Source organism: Vulpes lagopus, chromosome 17 (genome assembly GCF_018345385.1).
Source record: "Vulpes lagopus strain Blue_001 chromosome 17, ASM1834538v1, whole genome shotgun sequence".
Taxonomy (NCBI): domain Eukaryota; kingdom Metazoa; phylum Chordata; class Mammalia; order Carnivora; family Canidae; genus Vulpes; species Vulpes lagopus.
In genome coordinates, this window is record NC_054840.1 from 6,613,476 (window position 1) to 6,633,781 (window position 20,306).

General features: G+C 51.0%; 1 protein-coding gene across 7 annotated transcripts in view; it reads left to right on the forward strand.

Annotated features, from left to right (window-relative positions):
- Positions 1-20,306, forward strand: part of TNIK (TRAF2 and NCK interacting kinase) — a 370,683-nt gene that overhangs the window by 297,843 nt on the left and 52,534 nt on the right. For 4 of the 7 annotated variants that reach the window (XM_041731634.1, XM_041731636.1, XM_041731635.1 and 1 more), the window contains exons 13-18: positions 5,616-5,726; positions 7,263-7,349; positions 8,381-8,569; positions 15,765-15,929; positions 18,269-18,508; positions 19,563-19,669. In XM_041731634.1, coding sequence (XP_041587568.1) covers positions 5,616-5,726; positions 7,263-7,349; positions 8,381-8,569; positions 15,765-15,929; positions 18,269-18,508; positions 19,563-19,669 — 899 coding nt within the window. The remainder of the gene's footprint in view (positions 1-5,615; positions 5,727-7,262; positions 7,350-8,380; positions 8,570-15,764; positions 15,930-18,268; positions 18,509-19,562; positions 19,670-20,306) is intronic. The other 3 variants (XM_041731637.1, XM_041731639.1, XM_041731641.1) reach the window with 1 other exon arrangement.

The following is a 20,306-nucleotide window of genomic DNA, read 5'->3' on the forward strand; positions in this document are numbered from 1 at the left end:
TTCATGATCATCCCTCAACTTAGCATGTGGCCATTGACAAGGCAATGAACCTTCTTTAGAGTCGGAAAGGAAAATACAGAAAATGACATCTGCCTCACTGACCTGACAGAGCTAACGTGAGCCTATAATTAGAATAGTCAGTGATGCAGTACTTTTTTAGGTAAAAATAATGCCATACGTACAGATTTTAATCCTGTACTTTTTTCCCAAAAGGTTCCATGTTCTAGAATGATAGGTGAGCTGCATTTAGCCACATTTGCTCCGGTGCACTGGATGATCTTTTATATTAGGAAGGAGACTGTGTTGTTTCCCTTCGGTGCCAGCCAGTTCTACGCGGGCCATCATTGCTCACTTTCACAGCCCTTCAGTGAGAGGGTGTGGTGGGATCAGAGGGAACTGCCCCCATTACTGTAAAAACAACTTTAACCACTTGCTCAGGTGATATCGACAGAGGTGCCACCTTCTTAAACAAAGAACCAAATTACAAGTCTAAATTTATTGTTTATCTCCTTTTCATCTTTCCAAGAGAGGTTTTGAGGTCATAAAATCTGTGGAGAACCAATATTTTTTTTTAATTTTTTTAATTGGAGTTCAATTTGCCAACATTTAGCATAACACCCAGTGCTCATCCCGCCAAGTGTCCCCCTCAGTGCCCATCACCCAGTCACCCCAACCCCCTGCCCACCTCCCCTTCCACTACCCCTTCTTTATTTCCCAGAGTTAGGTGTCTCTCATGACAACCAAGATTTATTTTTCATTTGTTTGTGCATAGCCTTTGTGATTTTTCTTTGTTCCAGAAAGAGGACGTAAGGTTGCTTACAAGGATTAATACAGCAACTAAAATTCTTATAGAAGAGAAAATTAAGTAGAAGGGATTATAAAGCAGAAGAGAAAAACAAGACAAAGCCAGGTAGGGTCATTTAACAACATGGTGCCCCCGGGCACAGGTGCCTGAAGGGGGCCACCAGTCTGACTCTGAGAACCCTAGCCCCTGAGAAAAGAGGTGAACTCGAGTGGTTTGAGATTCACGTTGTCCAGTGGATACAAGTAAATGTGTTGCTCGAGCCAGCTTTCTGGGATAACTGAGAACCTGTGCATTTGCCTAGTCATGGTTGAGTAGTGCTGCGACGAATGTGGGACGCGATGTTCCTCCCACAGACACAGTGCTTAGCTTTATTCAGCTGTTCTGATAACATTGTGAAGTGCAGGGTCTGGCCCGACAGTTCATCAAAAGTCACTTCTACGAGAGCCAGAGCACCCTAGTGGAGTTCACACCTTTCTGCTGGTTAAACTTAATTTAAAAGGATCATTTAAAAAAAAAAAAAAAAAAAAAAACAAAGGAAAGACAGATCAACACCATGGCTTTTGTGATGACCAGCCATGAGATTATTTGTTTCAACTTTAATAAGAATTGAATACTTAAGAGTTAAGGTGATATTGTCTTGCAAGAATTTATTTATTTTTTAAATTTATTCATGATAGTCACAGAGAGAGAGAGAGAGAGGCAGAGACACAGGCAGAGGGCGAAGCAGGCTCCATGCACTGGGAGCCCGACGTGGGACTCGATCCCGGGTCTCCAGGATCGCGCCCTGGGCCAAAGGCAGGCGCTAAACCGCTGCGCCACCCAGGGATCCCTGTCTTGCAAGAATTTAAAGAGCCAAAATTCTGCATAATCAATTTGGGTGTAATGGATAACCCTTCCCCTGAGCAAGGGAACAGGATTATTTCATTTGGGTAAACTGACCAATTCACATCCTTGAAATACAACCACACAGCCTCCACTCGAGGGAGCCTGAGGGGAACACCCTGGGGGAGAACCAAAACTACTCTAAACAAAATTATTCTTTGGGAAGATCCATAGAAGACAGAAGGACAAGAAGACCTCAGTGACCTACTCCTATAGAGCAAGGCAATAATACTGATTTTAGTCTGGAAAATTTTCAGAGTGGGTATTATCAGTCATCCCCCAACCAGGGGAAAAAAATTTAAGAAACTTATAAAAACCTATTGGATATCTAATTTAAGTGATACAAGATGTGGATGGAAACATACTTCTAGGTAGTTCAGGAAAGGTGGGGCATTGGTCAAAAGTTTTAGGACAGTTGGTGTAAGCCATTCCTTTTTGACAATAGGACCGCTGTCAACTGTATGCATGATTTAAATGAAATTTAGAAATGGTTAGATTCTTATTCCCTTGTTTTACTTTCCCGCCTTTCTTTAAGATGGCAAATAGATGCCATGTCAATGCTCTCGGTTTAGAAAAATACTCTCAGGGGAAGCCTGGGTAGCTCAGCAATTGAGCATCTGCCTTCAGCTCAGGGCGTGATCCCTGAGCATCAGGCTCCTGGCAGGGAGCCTGTTCTCCCTCTGTCCATGTTTCCACCTGTCTCTGTGTGTGTCTCTCATGAATAAATAAATAAAATCTTTTTTTAAAAAAGAAAAGAAAAGAAAAATACTCTCGGGCCTTGTCTATGCTCAACACAAAAGAATATTCTGGCCCAGAAAGGCATAGAAGGGTAGAGGGGTTGTCTGAGGCTCTGCTAGCCTTTCTCCTCCTCTCTTGCAACCCAGTTTACTGTATTAAGTGCAACAAAGATCAGTGGTATCAGGGACGTACTGGGAGTTAGTGGGAGATAAAAAAGTGGAATGGAACAGAGATCCTGCCCACAAATAGCTTTCAGCGAGATTGTAGAGTAGGTAAGACACACTCAGATAACCATAATTTAAGGCACAATGTGATATAAACTTTAAGGTTTGATGAGACAGAAAATGCCTCCAAGGAAATGTAAGATACTGTGTTGTCCTCTTTTGCCCCAAATTTCTTCCTTGGGTCAATCCAAAGAACCTTCCGTGTCCCTGCCAGGTGCCCAGCCACACGTGGGGGGCTGCGGGTCCAGCGGGAATCAAGCACAGGCCTTCCCTCAGTGAGCTGCTCCTAGCGGGCGTCATCAGAGCTTTGTAGAGGTGAGGTGTCTGCTTGAGGCCAGGGACCCGGCCTTTGGTATGTCCCCTCAAATAGCCCCACGCCCAGGAGGAAAGAGAGCAAAGATTTTTCCGGGAAAGGCATTGACGTTGAAACACAGCAGCTGGAAATTGGCAAGGTGCCCTCAGAAGGTTGGGCAAGTGATTTATTTTTCCAGCCTCGCCACAGGAACCGAAGCCCCGGCAGATGCCTCCATGCGTTAGCGGCAGCTGATCTGAGTGAGATCATTATTAATTATTAGTCACTTCTGAGTGTCTTTCTCAGAAACTACAGACCCTCTTGAGTTGCAATCAATACTTGCACACCTTGCACAAGGAACCTGAGTGGCATGTAATTATAAAACAGTATTGATTCCCGGCAAAGGGGTTGAAAATGTACAAATCCTTCACATAAAAATCAGCTAAATCTTCAAAAGCCTTGATTATTTTATTTTTTTGTCCGGAAAGAGGCCAGTGGTGGGAGTAAAAAACTTGAAATGTTAGCTAAAGTAGGGCTAGTTCCTGCCAGGAGCCAGATCTGTACACATAATTATTCTATCCTCTGCGCTGGCATTGATTCACTTGGGTTGAGTGTTGGAAAGATCTCTGTTTTGGGTCTGTAATCCAAATTATTCAGGCAGTTCCTCTGATGATGTTTTCTACTCGCATCTTCCGGTATTATTTTTCTGTAAAACAAATAATTACACGTCTGGAGCTGGACTCATCCCCATCCCCCAATATACCCCTCGTTCCTTTCCCCAAACCTGTGTTTCCTCCTGTTTCAAACCGTCTGCCCTGCTCCTTGGCCAGGAATTTCCCTCACCCTCCCAAGCCCCATAGTCCCCAAATCCTGCCTATTTTATTTTGGCCTAATTCTAATTTCTCCTTCTAAGTTGGCGTCCACTCCAGTCCTGTTAGAAGAGCTGGAAATCTGGGTAGCTTTGAGTCTGTCTGCGTTTTGGCTGCGTCACGGTTCCCAGCCGTGAGTGTGAACATGGGTCCCCCGCTGCCTTTGCCTGACTCATGGGTCCCCCGTGTGCCCTGTCATTTCTGGCTGCACCCAGAGAACGGCCTCGCTCTGCACTTCAGCTTCCAGTCTTGCCCCCTCCCACGGCTGTCCGGAGGCCCCTTGAGAACGCAAGTCGGGTCCTGGCATTTGACTGCAGAACGTCCTACAGTGGCTCCCTATCCCCTACAGTCTAAGGAGGACGAGTAATTCTTGATCTCCAACTTGATCCCGAGTCTCAAAAAACTGTAGCTCACCTCCAAGCGTCAGAGGTCACTGGAAGACAGCAGGCCCGGGGCTTGCAGGCGGGAGCCACCTTAGGAAGGCCTCCCCATTTGTGGGCTTCTTTGGCGTTTCCAACGTCTGCTTGGTTTAGCTGGGCCTGTGACGGAGAGCTTTTGTACCAGAAGGTTCTTTCCCTGGTTGCCCTAAGCTCGCTTGTCAGAGTGATATAGGCCCGGTCCATTCTGCTTTGAGTAACTCCCATCTTCTCAGCCGGGCAGCGAAGTGCTGTTGAGAATGTTAAAGGGGAATGAGCCCCTCGCATGGATTCCCCCAAACCTCATATTCGAGGAAGAAGAAATCCTAATGCCAGTATAGGGCTGCGGCCCTTCTCAAAAGGAGCACGGGTGGCATGTGGTGTAGGAAGACACTTTGTGATGCGTGAGCGTCCTGTGCATTTTGGGATGTTTGGCATCCCTGGCCCCTCACACGAAGTGCCAGTCATGGCCTGTAGTCCTAGAGACGAGAGAAGAACTCCCCCAGGGCCCTGCACATTCCCGGTGCTCCAGGGGTTGGGGGACGGTACTGTCCCACCGAGAACCGTTGGTTCCTTAACTACCCCGAGATGGGCTCCCTTTCCCAGAGCACGAGGAAGAGCCCGATCGTTTCCGTCTATCACTGCTGTTGCCTCTTCATCTTCTGTGCTTTGAAATCAAGCTCCGCCACCGACTGGGGGGCATGACCTGCAACAGGAGGGGGACCTTGGGCAACTGCCGGGTGTCTCCGCGCTTCCGTGTTCTCATGGGGCCCTGGGGATGGTAATAGTAACCTCCACGTCGGCAGATCTTTGCGACCATTAAGTAAGGCCGAGCACCAAAGGCCCGTCACCCCGTCGGCTGTCCTGATGCGCGTGTAAGGGTCTCACTCGATGAGAAGTTGAAATGCACACGGACCGGAGAATACTCCAGAGAGTAAAGAAAGGCAGCGTGGGGTGGCGGGTGGGGTGGCGGATGGGGTCAGAGGCAGTGAATTCTGGCCACTAATTCCCGAATGGCCTCGAGCAGGTCACTTGATCGCCTTGGATCCTGCTTTCTCTCACCTGTGCAATGTTTGTCCTGCGCGTGTCAGAGACCAGGTGGCGAGCTTTGCCCACGCGTGTAGGACCCGCAGAATCTCCTCAGCGGTTTGCTGACAAGTCACATGTCCTATGTCCCCGTGCGGCGGGGGCCTCCTGCCCCTGAGTGGAACCCCCGGCCCCGTGGGGTGGGGGGTGCACTGGGCGGGAGCCCCGGGGGAGTAAAACCCGGGGAGCCTATGGCACGGGCCGCGGGGACCTGCGTGACCCCGGCTTGCTCTCGGTGCCCCCACCGTCGGAAGGCCCTGCACCCTGTGCCCCGCTCACGCTCCCCTGCTTGTGGCCCCGCAGCAACAGCGGCGGGAGAAGGAGCTGCGGAAGCAGCAGGAGCGGGAGCAGCGCCGCCACTACGAGGAGCAGATGCGGCGGGAGGAGGAGAGGAGGCGCGCCGAGCACGAGCAGGTAGGCACTCCTGAGCAGGTGGGGGGGTGGGGGGTCCCCGGGACGGAGCTCCTGAGCCAGCCACCCTGGGGGGGTCCCTGGGGTCCCCGGGACGGAGCTCCTGAGCCAGCCACCCTTGGGGGGGGTCACTGGGGTCCCCGGGTGGAGCTCCTGAGCCAGCCGCCCTTGGGGGGGGTTCCTGGGGTCCCCGGGTGGAGCTCCTGAGCCAGCCGCCCTGGGGGGTGGGAGTTGAGGGGGTGGGGGAGGTCCCCGGGGTTCCCGGGACAGAGTGCCTGAGCCAGCCTCTCTGGGGGGTGGGAGGGGTCCCCAGGACAGAGTGCCTGAGCCAGCCACCCTGGGGGGGTGGTCCCTGGGGTCCCCGGGTCGGAGCTCCTGAGCCAGCCACCCTGGAGGGGGGTCCCTGGGGTCCCCGGGATGGAGCTCCCAAGCCAGCTGCCACCCTGGGGGGAGGTCCCTGGGGTCCCTGGGACGGACCTCCTGAGCCAGCTGACCTCGAGAGTAGAGGGAGGTCCCCGGACGGAGCTTCTGAGCCAGCCACGCTGGGGGTTGAAGGGGGGTCCCCAGGACGGAGTGCCTGAGCCAGCTACCCTGGGGGGTCCCTGGGACGAAGCTCCTGAGCCAGCCACCCTGGGAGGGGGTCCCCAGGGCGGAGCTCCTGAGCCAGCCGCCAGGGGGTGGAGGTGGGGGGGTGGAGGGGTTTCCCTGGAAGGGGCTCCTGAACCAGCCACCCTGGGGGCTGGAGGGGGGTCCCCGGGAGGAAGCTCCTGAGCTGGCCACCCTGGGGGGAATCCCCGGGAGGAAGCTCCTGAACCAGCCACCCTGGGGGTGGAGGGGGGTCCCCGGGACTGCTCATCAGCCCACTCCTCTCGCCTCTTCCAGAAGCAGGACGCACAGCCCTGGCGATGCCCACTGGTGGCGATGCCCGCGTGGCACCTGGCTTCCTGCCGGGCCGAGCCTTCTGACCCACCTTGATCTTGGGGTCCCCCCAGCCCCGGGGGGTGGTCCTGGGAACGTGGCCCCGAGGCCCGATCAGCGAGCCGGCCCAGCCGTGGCTTCAGAAGGGCTTTTCTGTTCGCACAGCGTCGGGCCGAGCGGGTGCGGGGCCCTGGGTGCGAGTGACGGTCACACCCCGGCCTCTGCGGGCCCTCCTGTGACACTCGCGGGCTGACCACAGCCCACGAGGATTCCTTCCCGCCGCGCACAGGAGCCCCTGGACCCCTGGCCTTGCTGCGTGGGGAGCCGGGGCGGGGGAACCTGCGCTGGAAAGCTTTCGACTGGCCGCGTTCATGAGAGCCGCGAGGCCTGGGGCTTTGGGCCGCCAACAAGGGCTTTTGCTTCCCTACTTTCCCCGTGTGGTGAGAGGACGTGTCTGGGTATATTTCGGTTTTTGGTGTTTTTTTGTTTTTTTTTTTTAATTTCCCTCCTTCCTTCCACACTTTCCTTGGCAGCTCTTGTCACCTTTGAAATTACCGGTTCTTTTTCTCTCTCTCTCTCCCTCCTGTGTCGCTGTGCGTGCTCTGCTGCCTACCTCTCCAGGAGTACATCAGGCGACAGTTAGAGGAGGAGCAGAGACAGTTAGAGATCTTGCAGCAGCAGCTACTGCATGAACAAGCTCTACTTCTGGTAATGGGAAAGCCGAGGGCCAGCCACCTGCTCTGTGTTCCTCCTGCGTGTGTGCGCGTGTGTCCTTGTGTGTGCCCCCTAACACGCCGGTCCTGGGAGGGGGGGGTCCTCCAAGCCCCATGGACCTCCAAAGGCTCGTGGGAGCTTACTACGTTTCCTGACCTAGTTTGCCACCCGAATACATGTGAGGCACCTGGAGGCATCCCTTAGTGCCTCCTTCTTTTTGCGAAACTTTCGCACGAATCCGGGCGTATTACCAGTTGGGGCTGTTTTCGAGACCCACCGTGTTTATCGCAGAGTAATTTTTAAGGTCATTTGCAACGTGCTGGAATACAATCACAGCAAAAGGCACCTCTTCTGTAGGAACCCACTCAGCTCTGCAGTCATATTTCATCTGCAGACTATTAGTTTTACCCTTACGATGGGAACATTTTGTGTTCCCTGCTCACGCGGCTTCCACTTGAAGTGCTTTTTTTATTATTATTGCACTGCTCTCCAAATGAGCTTCTTGATGTATTTTTTTTTAACTGAACTTCTTCTTCAGCGGCCCTGTGATATTTTTCAGCCTCTGCATATGCTTGCCAATGGCCTTCGTTGGACCAAGCTTTGTTCAACGAAAGAGGATTTGAGCAATACCTGTAGCTACTTACTTAGTTTGGGGCTTCATTGGACATGTTTGAATGGTTTGGTTACTAAATCGGGAAGTGGATGGCTCCCTGTAGGGGTGGTGCTGACCATCCAGATGTCCTCATTATTGCTACTCTCTTGGTCACAGGTCAGGGACAAGTCACTTTGCAATGGGGGGTGTGCTGCAGGGATTGCCACGAAGGCAAGAGTGTTTTCGTGACGTGCTAAGCCCCGGCTGGAGCCTATCTCTGTAACACGCCCTGACATCCTTCTGTGGTTCTGTTGGCGTTCAGGCCTCGTGTTACCATCTCTCTGGGCTCCACTGCATGCTTCTCCGGTGCCGGCCAGTGGTTTCCATATGGTGATTTGGCCCTTTCTCTGCTTCTCTTTCCTGGTCTGGATAGGAATATAAACGCAAACAATTGGAAGAACAGAGACAAGCAGAAAGACTACAGAGACAGCTGAAGCAAGAGAGAGACTACTTGGTTTCCCTCCAGCACCAGCGGCAGGAGCAGAGGCCTGTGGAGAAGAAGCCACTGTACCATTACAAGGAAGGGATGAGTCCTAGCGAGAAGCCAGCATGGGCCAAGGAGGTAAGTGCTCCAGCAAGTGTAGCCATGTCCCGCCGGCCGGGCTGGTGGCTGCGGTGAGTTGACCCAGTAGAAGTAGAGAATTAAACTAGTGCGACGCCACTGGAAAACGATGCCTCGTGAGCAGTGCATGCTTTGCTTTGGGAAGAGCCATAGTATTATTTCTGTAGAGAATTGGCAAGGCACCTGAATCCATTAGTGATTTTTGTTTTTCAGGGATTTTGGGGTTTTTTTTTTTCTTTTTTTTTGTATCTTCTTGGATACAGGGGATTTTTGTAAACAATAACAGGAAGTAGAAAAGTCACTTTTGTCGTAAGGGTCCGAATGAGTTTGCAGCGTGAGGATATTTAATGACTTCCCCCATGAAAGAAGATGATTCAATAAAGACTTAGGGAATTTTAGGTATAATCATTTCCTGTCTGTACCTAGACCCTAAAAGTGATCGTTAGCACTGCCACCGACTCTCCCTTGTTCCGTTGCGGTGTGAATGGAGGCACAGTTGGTCTCAGACCCGCGGTTGTGGCGACTGCTTTCAGGATCAGAGGTCATTGCTAGTTCTTTTGCAAGTACTTCCAAAGCCCTGTTCTTCATTTGTTCAACTACTAGAGTAAGGGCGGATTTTTAAGAACTCGGCCTTGTGATGAGCTATTTTAAAAATCTAATTTAAAACTCTTTGGATGGGAGGAAAAAAGGTGATGACCCAATGGACAGAGCAAAAAAAAAAAAAAACAAGATCAGCCAAGCTTAACAACCTTCCCAGGAGTCGCTGTGTCAGTCTGTGTGCTTAAAACCCTGGTTTTCAGGTCTGTCATTGTTTGTGGCACCCAGTGATTTCCTTTATTTCCTTGTAAGCAAAGCCAGTCATTTAAGAGGATGTTTGTGGTATTTTGTATTTTCTTCTAGTATCTTCAGGTGCTAGAGCTTATTTCAAGTTATCTAGAGTACAGTCTTACCAGAACTAGATTTCTTACCTAAGATCCCATTTTTATAAACATATTCCCGTCTTTTTATTTTTTTGTTCTTTTACATATATATATATAGAAAATGCTTGAAGTGATGTCGCCCCAATGTTAACGATGATTGTTTAAGGGCAACACAAACAATTTTTTTCTTTGAACTTTCTTGTATTCTCATATGTTGCTTAAATCTTTTATGGTGATCGTGTGCTATTTTTACAGAAACCAAACTTTTTTTCTTTTAAAACTTAGAAAAACGGAATCTGTAGAGAAAATCGTTTGATTCCACATAAAGAATGTTTTTGATCACTTCCCTTTAGAGTCTATAAAGATGATTTGTATTTACCTGTGTCTCTAACAGCTGCCTCTTTCTCTTAGATCAATAACTCAATTTTGTGATCCTACTCCCAGGTACAGCACCGACCCTTTAATAACCCACCTGTTCTTCCAGCCAAGCAGAATCACTCTGCTGTTAGACAGCAGCTGATGTGCGTCCTGGCTGGCAGAGATGTGCCACCTTCCTCCACTGCTAAACCGTTTTCTGGCCCTGCCAAGTTGAAACCCTCAGCTAAACTACACTCACAGTTCCTGATCATGGCAGGTGTTCAGAAGGCTGAGAAATTAGGCTCCGCTAAGCTAATGCCAGTAGCACCTGCAGAGATTAATGATGCCAGATCAAGACTCCTGTTGGAGCATCACTCACGGAAGAAAGGTGGACCAGCTTATCCTATTAGAGTTGGTCTTGAAGAACCCCTGAAGGCTCAGGAAGCCTGGAGGACCACAGTGAGATCTCCACGGCGATCTCGCTCCCAAGGATGTAGTCCAACTCAAGAGTTAGGGTCTAAGGTCGTTTGTGTGTCTTCCCCCAACATCTTCAAAGTGACCAGCCCCAAGTTGTCCATCACTGCAAGTAAGGAGGGCCTTAGAGACTCCTGCAGGACCTCGGGGCAGGAGGGGCATGAATTCATGCATCCTTCCAAGTGCCTCAACACCTCTAAGAAGTGCTGCATCGCTAAATGACCTCTTCTTGATGCATGACCACATGGCCCTCGGTGCTCCCAGCCCCAGGCATGAGTCTAGGAGAGGCGCACCCACAGACCCCACTGGAGAAGATCGTGATTCTTTGCAAAACATCCCAGAATCCCTCCTTACCCCCATGCAGTTCCCTCATGTGCAAATGTTCCAGCAAAGGGGGAGAAGCGCGGAGCCGTTCCCACGTCCTTCCTTCCACCTCTACCCGGCACATTCTGATATGAACTTAACCACTTTGACTTCATGGTTATCTAGTTACTCTTTGTCCTCCTCGCTAAGTTTCCCGGCCTATCCTCTCTGTTCGGAATTAGGTCACAGTTCCCGAGCTTCCGGAAGTCGTGGCATTCCTGGAGGCCAATCTCTGCAGATACCATCAAGATGGTTTCCTAGACCTTCTAATTCCTCTGTGCTTCCTGGCCAGGCTCCTAGCAGTGAAAGAAACACAGCAGTTGGGCGTGCAAACAACCCAGCTGTGTCAGCAAGCACTCCCGATGTGAGGTTCCCCGGCCATCATAAATCTGGGCCACCTCTGGTGGGTGACATCTTCCAAGGCCTCTGGCTTCCTAGCAGCTGGCACTCTTCTTTGGGCTTCACGCAATTCTAGACATGTGTGGGAACATTCTTTGGGGATTCATCTTTAGTCCTATCCTCCTGGGTGTGGTTAACGTAATCCGGCTTCCAACTAACCAATCTATTCATGAAACCGTTCCCAAGTCTTAGAGTGGGTGTTCATATTCTAGAAGAGAGATGAAACATTTAGATCATTGGATAAGTGATGGGCTGAATTTGGAACTGGAGGGACTGGTACACAAATAAGAACAAATAATTGTCTGCTTTGGTTCGATTCATCATTCTCTTAACACCCACTTCTTAAAATGGGAAGAAAAATGGGTGTGAGGATCCTGGTCTCCTTGACCTTTTTAATGCTTCTCCGAGCAGCATATGAACTTCTCAAGCATTATTTAAAGGTTTCTTTCCCTATAGCAGTGAGGTTGCTGGGGCTGAAAGTAGCTAGACGACAAAATACATTTCAAAACTTTAGATGTGGACAGAATTTCAAGCCCAGCCGAATCTTACTCATCAGCCAAGAGAAAGAACCTGAGTTAAACTCTCTTTAGCAGTTAGAATAAAAGGTACCTTTCTTTTTCAAATGCATCCTCTCCCAGGGTCTAAAGTGGAAGTGATCCTTGCCAGGGACGAGGGGCCAGCGGTGCCCATGCCACGGGCTCCTCCCCCTGCAGCCTCTGTGACTTGTGCCGTATCTGTCTTCTACCTCAGCTCTCTACCTCCCCCCCGGGATGGTTTGTCCTTCTTTGGTTACTTTCTCAACCCCTTATTTCTCTTCCTTTTTTTTATTTTTCAAACCGACAGTTTCTCGGCAGCTGCTGTGATGGTACAGTGCCTCACCCTCGGTGATTTTGTTGCTTCACTTTGTAAAACGTTAGGTCATCATCGCATTTCGCATGAGCTTTCTCATTAATCTTTTGGATGTAATAAGAAGAAATGAAAATACTCCTCTGCACATCTTGTCAAGCTCTTCCCTCCCTCCTTTGACGGAGAGCTTTGTCCCGATCGTCACACTGACTGTGATTTTCAGATTTGGGCCAGAGAGGAACTTTCCGGTCTCTATGGAAAGGGCCGGGGTCAAGGCATTTTCACCCCTTGCAAATTCTCGGCCACTTCTGGATTGGGATGGAAGTTAGATTTGTTTGGTAAAAACATCAGTATGATATTCTGTTAAACATCAGCAGGAAAAACAAAACAAAAAACAAACAAACAAACAAAAACCATCAGCAGAACCGGGAGGTTGTTTTTTCTCATTGTCACTTTTTGAAAGATGGAGATTCCTTTTCTTATAATACCTTTTTGCTTATAACGGAGCAGATTCCTTTCCTAAAATGGCATGTGGATGGGCCTGGCAGTAATTGCGCGTGCCCTCCCCCCCCCCGTATTTTTTTAAATCTCCATCAACACGTTGCAGTGATTGAATGCTGTCCCCACATGAATACTGTATGAGATTGTATTTTAATTTTTTTCAACACTCCATCATGTTCTTACTCTGTGATGCATTCCAGTCATCTGGCCATGGTGTAATTTGGCAAACGATGGGCCAAGATGTCTCTTTATATCTCATCAGCCCGTTGGACGCTGAAATCCCTGCATGTAAGAACTCCTCCACTTGGTTTTCCCTACTCTACACTGATGTGGGGTTTTTTTTCCCCCTTTTAATATGAGTCATTTTACATATGAGGTCCCAAATTACCATTTAGAGTTTACAGCTCTGCTCCCTTCTTTCCGCGGTTTCTGCTTCGCTCTCTTAAGATCTGGCATGACAGAGACCTGGGAAGGAGTAAGAAGTTTGAGTTCGAGTTCTCCCACTGCCGGGCTGGGTGGCCGGGACAAGTCTTGTAGCCTTCCCGAGGTGCAGCTTCCCCAGCTGCGCGTCCTGCCTCTCGGGAATGCCCCCGGGCCATCGCGTATGTGAGCGCGCCATGGAAATTCTAGGCCCTGTGCAGATACAATGAAGTACAGTCTTCAGCACAGTCACGTTTTGTTTCCAAGGCCACTGTCACCCACCAGGAATAAGTGTTTTGCCTCTGTTGTTTCTGGTTTGGATTTCACAAGGGCAGTCCACATGCAACCCCATGGCCTCCACCCACTCCCCTCCAAACCCGTTACCTGCCTGTGAATTCGGCGCCTCACTTTCCTGCCCTGTTCATTTCCCACGTGGCTCTGGAGCCGTGTGGCCTGTGCTAAGAGCCCCCCCTTTACTGGAACCTTGCTGCTGGCTGTTGCCAAAAGGATTCTTCGTCTCAAAAAAGGTTTCTTTGCTCACGGTGGCATCCTCTTCGACTCCGTCCCCTCGAGGCAGACTTTTTCTAGTGCTTTCAGAATGTGCTGTCTCTAAGTGTGTGTTTAAAACTGAGGGTGTTTTATAGCTTGAAAAGATAATAATAACAGCAAGTGTTCTCCACTCTTCCGGGGAAGTAAGCAGATGGCTAATATTTGGCCGAGTCCAGTGGTCTGGAAGTCGTCACTTTCTTTTCAAGGACACTAGTATTTAGAAGAGAATACAGTGCATGGCTTAGTCTGAGTTTATCTGTCTTTGTGGGACTTTCTCTTCTTCATGGTCTCAGCTCAAACCTGGCTGTATTTTATTTTTTTGCTCCGTGCAGTGGTCAAATAATTACTGCTGATGTAATACTTTGCACACGCGCGTACGCAAAGTATACACGTTCTGGCTTTGGGTAGCTAACCTGGTTTGGTGTGTGGTGAGCTCTGGGACGTGGAGTTTCTTTTTTTTGGGGGGGGAGGGGATGTGGAGTTTCAACACCAAAGTCCACTGGATGCCAATCGTATGTACCCTGCACAGAGCTATGGTGGGAGAGGAGATGTTGAGTTCCCCCGGGTAGAAGCGGGGGCACGGTTTTCTATTCTTCAGCCCCCCTCGTTATGTTAAGACGTTTGCAGTTAATATAAGCACCTAATAACAGGCTTCTGTATCTGAGGCTGAGTCTGCATCTAGAAAGATTTAAAATGGAATAGGAAGGATGGGAAAGAACAGCTCTTGTGGATTTTTATTTCAAATCAGGCAGTGAGGTGAAGAAGGCGCCCCCTGGAGACGGGTCTTGGCCTGCAGGTGGGCTCTCTGGCGGGCACTTGGAACCCTCATCAGTGAGTCAGCAGAAGGGGGATCCGGCTCACACTGCAGGGTCACGGCGGGGGGCGCTGCCTGGGAGGTTTGGAATATAGGGCTGCCAAACTGACCCTACAGAAATAAAGGGCAGGAGGAGATTGATCTGAAAGCAAAGGCCTAGGCCTCTCGAAGCTGTCGCAGATCTTCAGTCGTGCCTTGCAGTGTCCGTCGTGTTCATCTAAATCTCCATGGGAGATGCCCTCCTTGACAGTCTGCAGGCTCCAGATGTGGACAGGGGGTGGGGGTGTCCTCCCACGGAGGGGCACCCCCCGGCCCGTGGGCCTTTCCTGGGGAACACTTCTGCTCAAGCGCCTGCCTTGGGCCGAGACAGACTCCGCAAGAAGGGGGATGACGAGGGAGATGAAGTGGCCCCGGAGGGCGGCCGGCAGGGAGACAGGGAGGCGGGGAGCGAAAGTGCAGGTCACGCGTGGACGAGCCCGGAGAACAGGGTGGGGAGAGTCCAGGCCGGAAGCGGAGCAGGGAGATGAGGGGAAAGAAAGGGCCCTAAAGAGGGGGAGGGAAACGGTGCGGGAAGTCCGCTGAAGGGAGGGCCGCAGCCCGTGGGGGCCGTGAGGAAGGGGTGTGGGCGCCTCCTCCAGGCAGTCCGCCTTCCCCAGGCACCCGATGCCCCCACACCGCCCTCGGGCTCCCTGGCGGCTCCACAGCCTGGCGACCCGTTGGCAGGATGAGAGCCAGGCAGCGCGGGAGAGACTGCTGGGGAGGCCCAACTCCGGCCGGTGGCCCTAGCGCAGGGCCCGGCAGCACGGGGTGATGGCTCCCGGCTCGGGGCGGGTGGTGGTGTAAGGTGGGACTCCTTCCCGAGAGACCCAGAGAGAGAGGGAGAGAGGGAGGGAGGCCGAGACCCAGGCAGAGGGGGCAGCAGGCTCCATGCGGGGAGCCCGTCGCGGGACTCGATCTCGGGACCCCGGGGTCATGGCCTAGGCCGGAGGCAGGCGCTCACCTGCTGAGCCACCCGGGCTGCCCCCTCCTACTTTTGTTTGAAGAAAGGATCTGCCTTTTATTTTTTTTTTTAAGATTTTATTCATTTATTGATGAGAGACACAGAGAGAGAGAGAGAGAGAGGAGAGAGAGAGAGGTAGAGACACAGGCAAGGGAGAAGCAGGCTCCATGCAGGGAGCCTGACGGGGGACTCGATCCCAGGACCCTGGGTCACGGCCTAGGCTAGAGGCAGGTGCTCACCCGCTGAGCCACCCGAGCTGCCCCCTCCTACTTTTGTTTTAAAAGGATCTGCCTTTTTTTTTTTTAAGATTTTATTTATTTATTCCTGAGACACACAGAGAGGGAGGCCCCTGTGGGGAGCCCGCGCAGGACTCGATCCCAGGCCCCCGGGGTCACGGCCTGCCCCACCCCCACCCCCGGGGCCCCAGAGAAGAGCTTCTCCAAAGGTGCCTGCCGCACAGCAGGTGCGGGCGTTGAGGGCCGAGGACGCAGAGCAGCCTCCCGCCGGCCCTCAGGCCTGGGTTGTGTCCGTCTCGTCTGCTTTGACCTCCAGGTGGAAGAGCGCTCGAGGCTGAACCGGCAGAGCTCGCCCGCTATGCCGCACAAGGTCGCCAACAGGATATCCGACCCCGCGCTGCCCCCGAGGTCCGAGTCCTTCAGCATCAGCGGGGTGCAGCCCGCCCGGACGCCGCCCATGCTCAGGCCGGTGGACCCCCAGGTACAGCCCTTGGGTCCCCCGGCCCCTGCACCGCGTGTTCGGGGAGGTGCCCCGGAGCAGGGGACTGTCCCCGGGCCCCACGGGGTCCAGGGCCCCCAGGCTTAGGGCAGGCCCCAGGGGATGTGGGGCGGGGGGAGCACTGAGAAGGGGGCCAGCACCACCCTGGGCTTTGGGCGCACCGCTGGGTCAGCCCTTGGGCAGCGGCCTCCCTGGGCACATGGGTCAAGCAGGGGCGCCGAGCCCCTTAGGCCGAGGTACCGGCCACGGCAGCCTCGGGGTCATAGGTGAACAGCTGTCTCTTGCTCCCTGCGATTTGGGCGCAGAAAGTGTAAATGACCCTGGATAAAAATGTGGCTTCTAAGCCAGTGGTTCCCCAAGGGTGCTCATAGCACCCTCAGCATCAGCGTCACCCGAGAGCTTGGTGGAAATACGGATGCCCGGGGTCCCCTCCCACCTATGGCCTCACACCTGTGCCGGCCCAGCCCGGCCATCTGGGGCCCTTGAGGCCCCCCCCCTCCCCCAGCCCACAGAGCCCCAGCTGGGAGCTATTTAAAAAAAGGAAACCGTTCCTCTGCTCCAGGACAAGTCTCTGGGAGGTTTTAGAGGACCTCTTGGCCGGTAAATACTAAAAATGAAAAAAAAAAAAAGAGTGGAATTTTATGAAAAGTAAAAGTGATAGTGCAGCCAGTTTCACCCAAATGTCTTTGAAGACTCTTAAGTAGGTTTCTGTTTTGTGCTATGTTCTTAAAACATGCCCTGTTTTCATATTAGTATTTAGTATATTAACATCATTATATATATGTTATATATATTATATAATATATATAATGTTATTTTATAACATTAATAAAAACCTGATCGATTTAGAGGTCTTTTCTGGTGGAAGCATAACATTCACTTGAAGCAGACCTTGAGGGCTTTCTCTGAACTCTAATTAATGACACTTCAGGTTTCAGACCAGGGAGGGTGTGAAGAAGCTAGGGCAGGGCTGCTCCAGGGATAAGACCTCAAGGGCTAAAGGAGCAGGGCCAGGCTGGCGGAAGAGGGCTGCGGAAATGCTCCCCAGTGGCCTGGCATCGAGAGTTTAGACCGAAGAGGGTCTGCTAGGTCCCTTGCACAAAGCAGATACTGTGTTAGTGTTTATTGACTTAACAGTTTAATTTAGAAAGTCCCCTAGACGTTTCGCCTGCCGAGATTTATTGACCACATTCCACATGCCAGGCACAGTGTAGACTGAGAGATGCCATCCAGACACGGCTCCTGTCTCCAGGGAGTCGGACTTTGTGATGGGGGAGGAGACAGTAACAGTTAAGTGTGAGTGGTGCTAACGGTCAAGAACACTCTGAACTCCTGATCTTACTATTTTTTAAGATTTTATTTATTTATTTGAGAGAAAGGGAGAGAGAGCAAGAGAGGGCATGAGCAGGGGGAGAGGGAGAAGCACGCTCCCCAGTGAGCAGTGAGTCTGACGTGGGGCTCGATCCCAGGACCCTGGGATCACACCCCGAGCCAAAGGCAGACGCTTACCCGACTGAGCCACCCAGGCGCCCCTGAAAACTCTTGATTCTAATGATTTGTCTTAAAGAGCCACATTTCTACCAAAAACGGCATGTCTCCCCTACACGAACGACATGAATGCGTGCCAGCATATGTGACTTTCCCCCTAAAGGAACCATCCTGGTGTGGATGGTAAGAGCCATCATGGGTGGTAAGAGCCAGCTCGCCGGAAAGTGGAGTAGCGCGGAGCTAGATGTCTGGACCGTGAGGTGTGTGAGGCTTCCGAGCCAGGCTCCAGCAAGTATTAGCTGTGAGATCCAGGGTGTTACTTCACCTCTCTAAACCTTCCATCCTCACGTGAAAAACGATGAAAATGATTGTGTCCGCCTCGTAGTGGATTTAGTGGGTTCATAAGAAGTAAGGTGATCCGGAACACTCCTTGTTTTACAGAGCGATAGCACTCTCTAAAGCCCAAGTTGAGGGTTTCGAAGGAGGAGGTGTATCATATTAGAAGAAAAGTGCTTGTAAACATATTATACTGCTGGTCAGTAAGTGTCCACTGAAAAATTGCTATTATTGTCCTCACACCTATTTCACAGACTTCTTAGCGGGCCCAAGTGAATCGCTTAGTTTTTGCCAGGCGCCCTGGGTCCGGCCTACACATGGCTGTGAATGGGAAATGTGGAAGAGCTTCCAAAAGCAGGTTGGAGACAGCTGTGATGGGCTCCGTGTACTCCAGCGCTTGTGCTCTAAAATTTTATTTTCCCTTCCACTGAATGAAGGTCCTAGTAGATCTGCTTTTTCTTCTAATAATGTCGCTACCGTGTTGGTTTGACGTTTAGATTCCACATCTGGTAGCTGTGAAGTCCCAGGGACCTGCCTTGACCGCCTCCCAGTCTGTGCACGAGCAGCCCACCAAGGGCCTGTCTGGGTTTCAGGAGGCCCTGAACGTGAGCTCTCACCGCGTGGAGATGCCGCGCCAGAACTCGGACCCCACCTCTGAAAACCCTCCTCTCCCCACTCGCATTGAGAAGTTTGACCGAAGCTCTTGGTTACGACAGGAAGAAGACATTCCACCAAAGGTAAATAGGCTGGCGGGCCTCTCTCCGGGTTCCTGTCATCATCAGCCTCGTTTACGATGACTATTGCTACGTCTCCTCCGGCACTTCCACAGCAGTGAGGAGCAGGAGAATGCCAGAGCACCACCCCTTCTTAGGTTTGGGTTTTTCCCCCTCCTGGTTCCCAAGCTAAGACTTGGCCCTTGTCAGCTAAGCTAGTAATGATACAGTTTCCTACTGTGTGTCTGCTGGTGGGCATACAGTCTTTTTGAAGACCCTGCCAGGATTTTCAATATTAATCCTGTTTTGTATCACATTTGCAAATCGACCTTCCAAAGCACAGTGTTGCGGGCGGGGGGGGGGGGGTGTTTTAATTAATGACTGCAAGTTGATTAGGAAGTGGAACACTTAGCATCCATTGAAGTAATTGCTCTGAGCTCACTGGCATGTGGCTCATGTCCCAAGCTGTAGCCTGGTACCCTCGTTTCTCGCCAGGTTTCATCATTTCCTTATCTGTGTATCAGTTAGGGTGGAGCTCAGCTTATCTGGATGATTCTCATCTGATGCAATTTCCAATGATCAACTGAGTTAATGGTATCCCGGAGAAATTTCTGGTATCCACCACTCGTACACAAGCAAAGGAGGTCAACTGTTTTAGCCCAGTGAATCAAAATAATTAGCTTGGTCTGCTTTTTAATTTGTTTTTAAAATTGAAGACCAGGGGGTGGTGGAAGGGAAGGTGGGCGAGGGGGGTGACTGGGTGACGGGCACTGAGGTGGGCACTTGACGGGATGAGCACTGGGTGTTATTCTGTATGTTGACAAATTGAACACCAATAAAAAATAAATTTATTAAGAAAAAAATAAATAAAATTGAAGACCATTCTCCTTTATGATCGCTGAATGTGCCTCGGTGCCTTCTGTGTGGTTTTGTTTAGGGAGTTAAATCTTTCTCTGAAAAATGAACACTATGTCTTTCCCATTTCTGATAGTTTCTGTAACTCCTGGTAAATTTTAGGAAAGGAGCCTATTGGAGCTGTTTCATGGAAACTCTTTCTGAATCCTGCTTTTTCTTTCAGGTGCCTCAAAGAACAACTTCCATATCCCCAGCATTAGCCAGAAAGAATTCTCCTGGAAATGGTAGTGCTCTGGGACCCAGACTAGGATCTCAACCCATCAGAGCAAGGTAAGGCGAGAAGGATGGTTTCAAGTGAAGGAAAAGGCCCCCACCTGTCATTGTCATTATTGCTTTCCTAAAAATCATCCGTCCTTTTTTTCACTTCAGAGGCTTGTTGACGGGCCACTTGGACTGTAAGCTCTGGTGGGGCCAGAACACATGCCTCTTATTTCTGCGCCTTTCACAGAGATCAGTGAACAGTGGAGGCTCTTGAGTGAATGAGGGAGTGGGTGAAGAAAAATGAGACCGTGCAGAAGCCAAGCCGGTGTACCTCACTTGACAATTTTAAAAACTGGGGAGTAAAGTTGCAAATATAAATCTGGTTAAAACACCCCAAACCATTACTTCAGAGACCATTTGGCAAAGTCAGCAGAACAAGATGGCCTGGTTAGAGGTGATTTTTAATGCCCTGGGAGCCAGTAACACATTACAAAGGCAGGGGTGCCCGGGTAGCGCGGTGAGTTGGGCATCGGACTCTTGATCTTAGCTTGCATCTTGATCTCCAGGTCGTGAGTTCAAACCCATGTAGGGCTCCATGCTGGGTGTGGAACCTACTTTAAAAAGAAAAAAAAAGGGCATTACAAAGTCATTGCCAAAGAAGCGCATCAGTGGCCATCTGCAGAGCTTCCTAGCTTGGCACGTTACA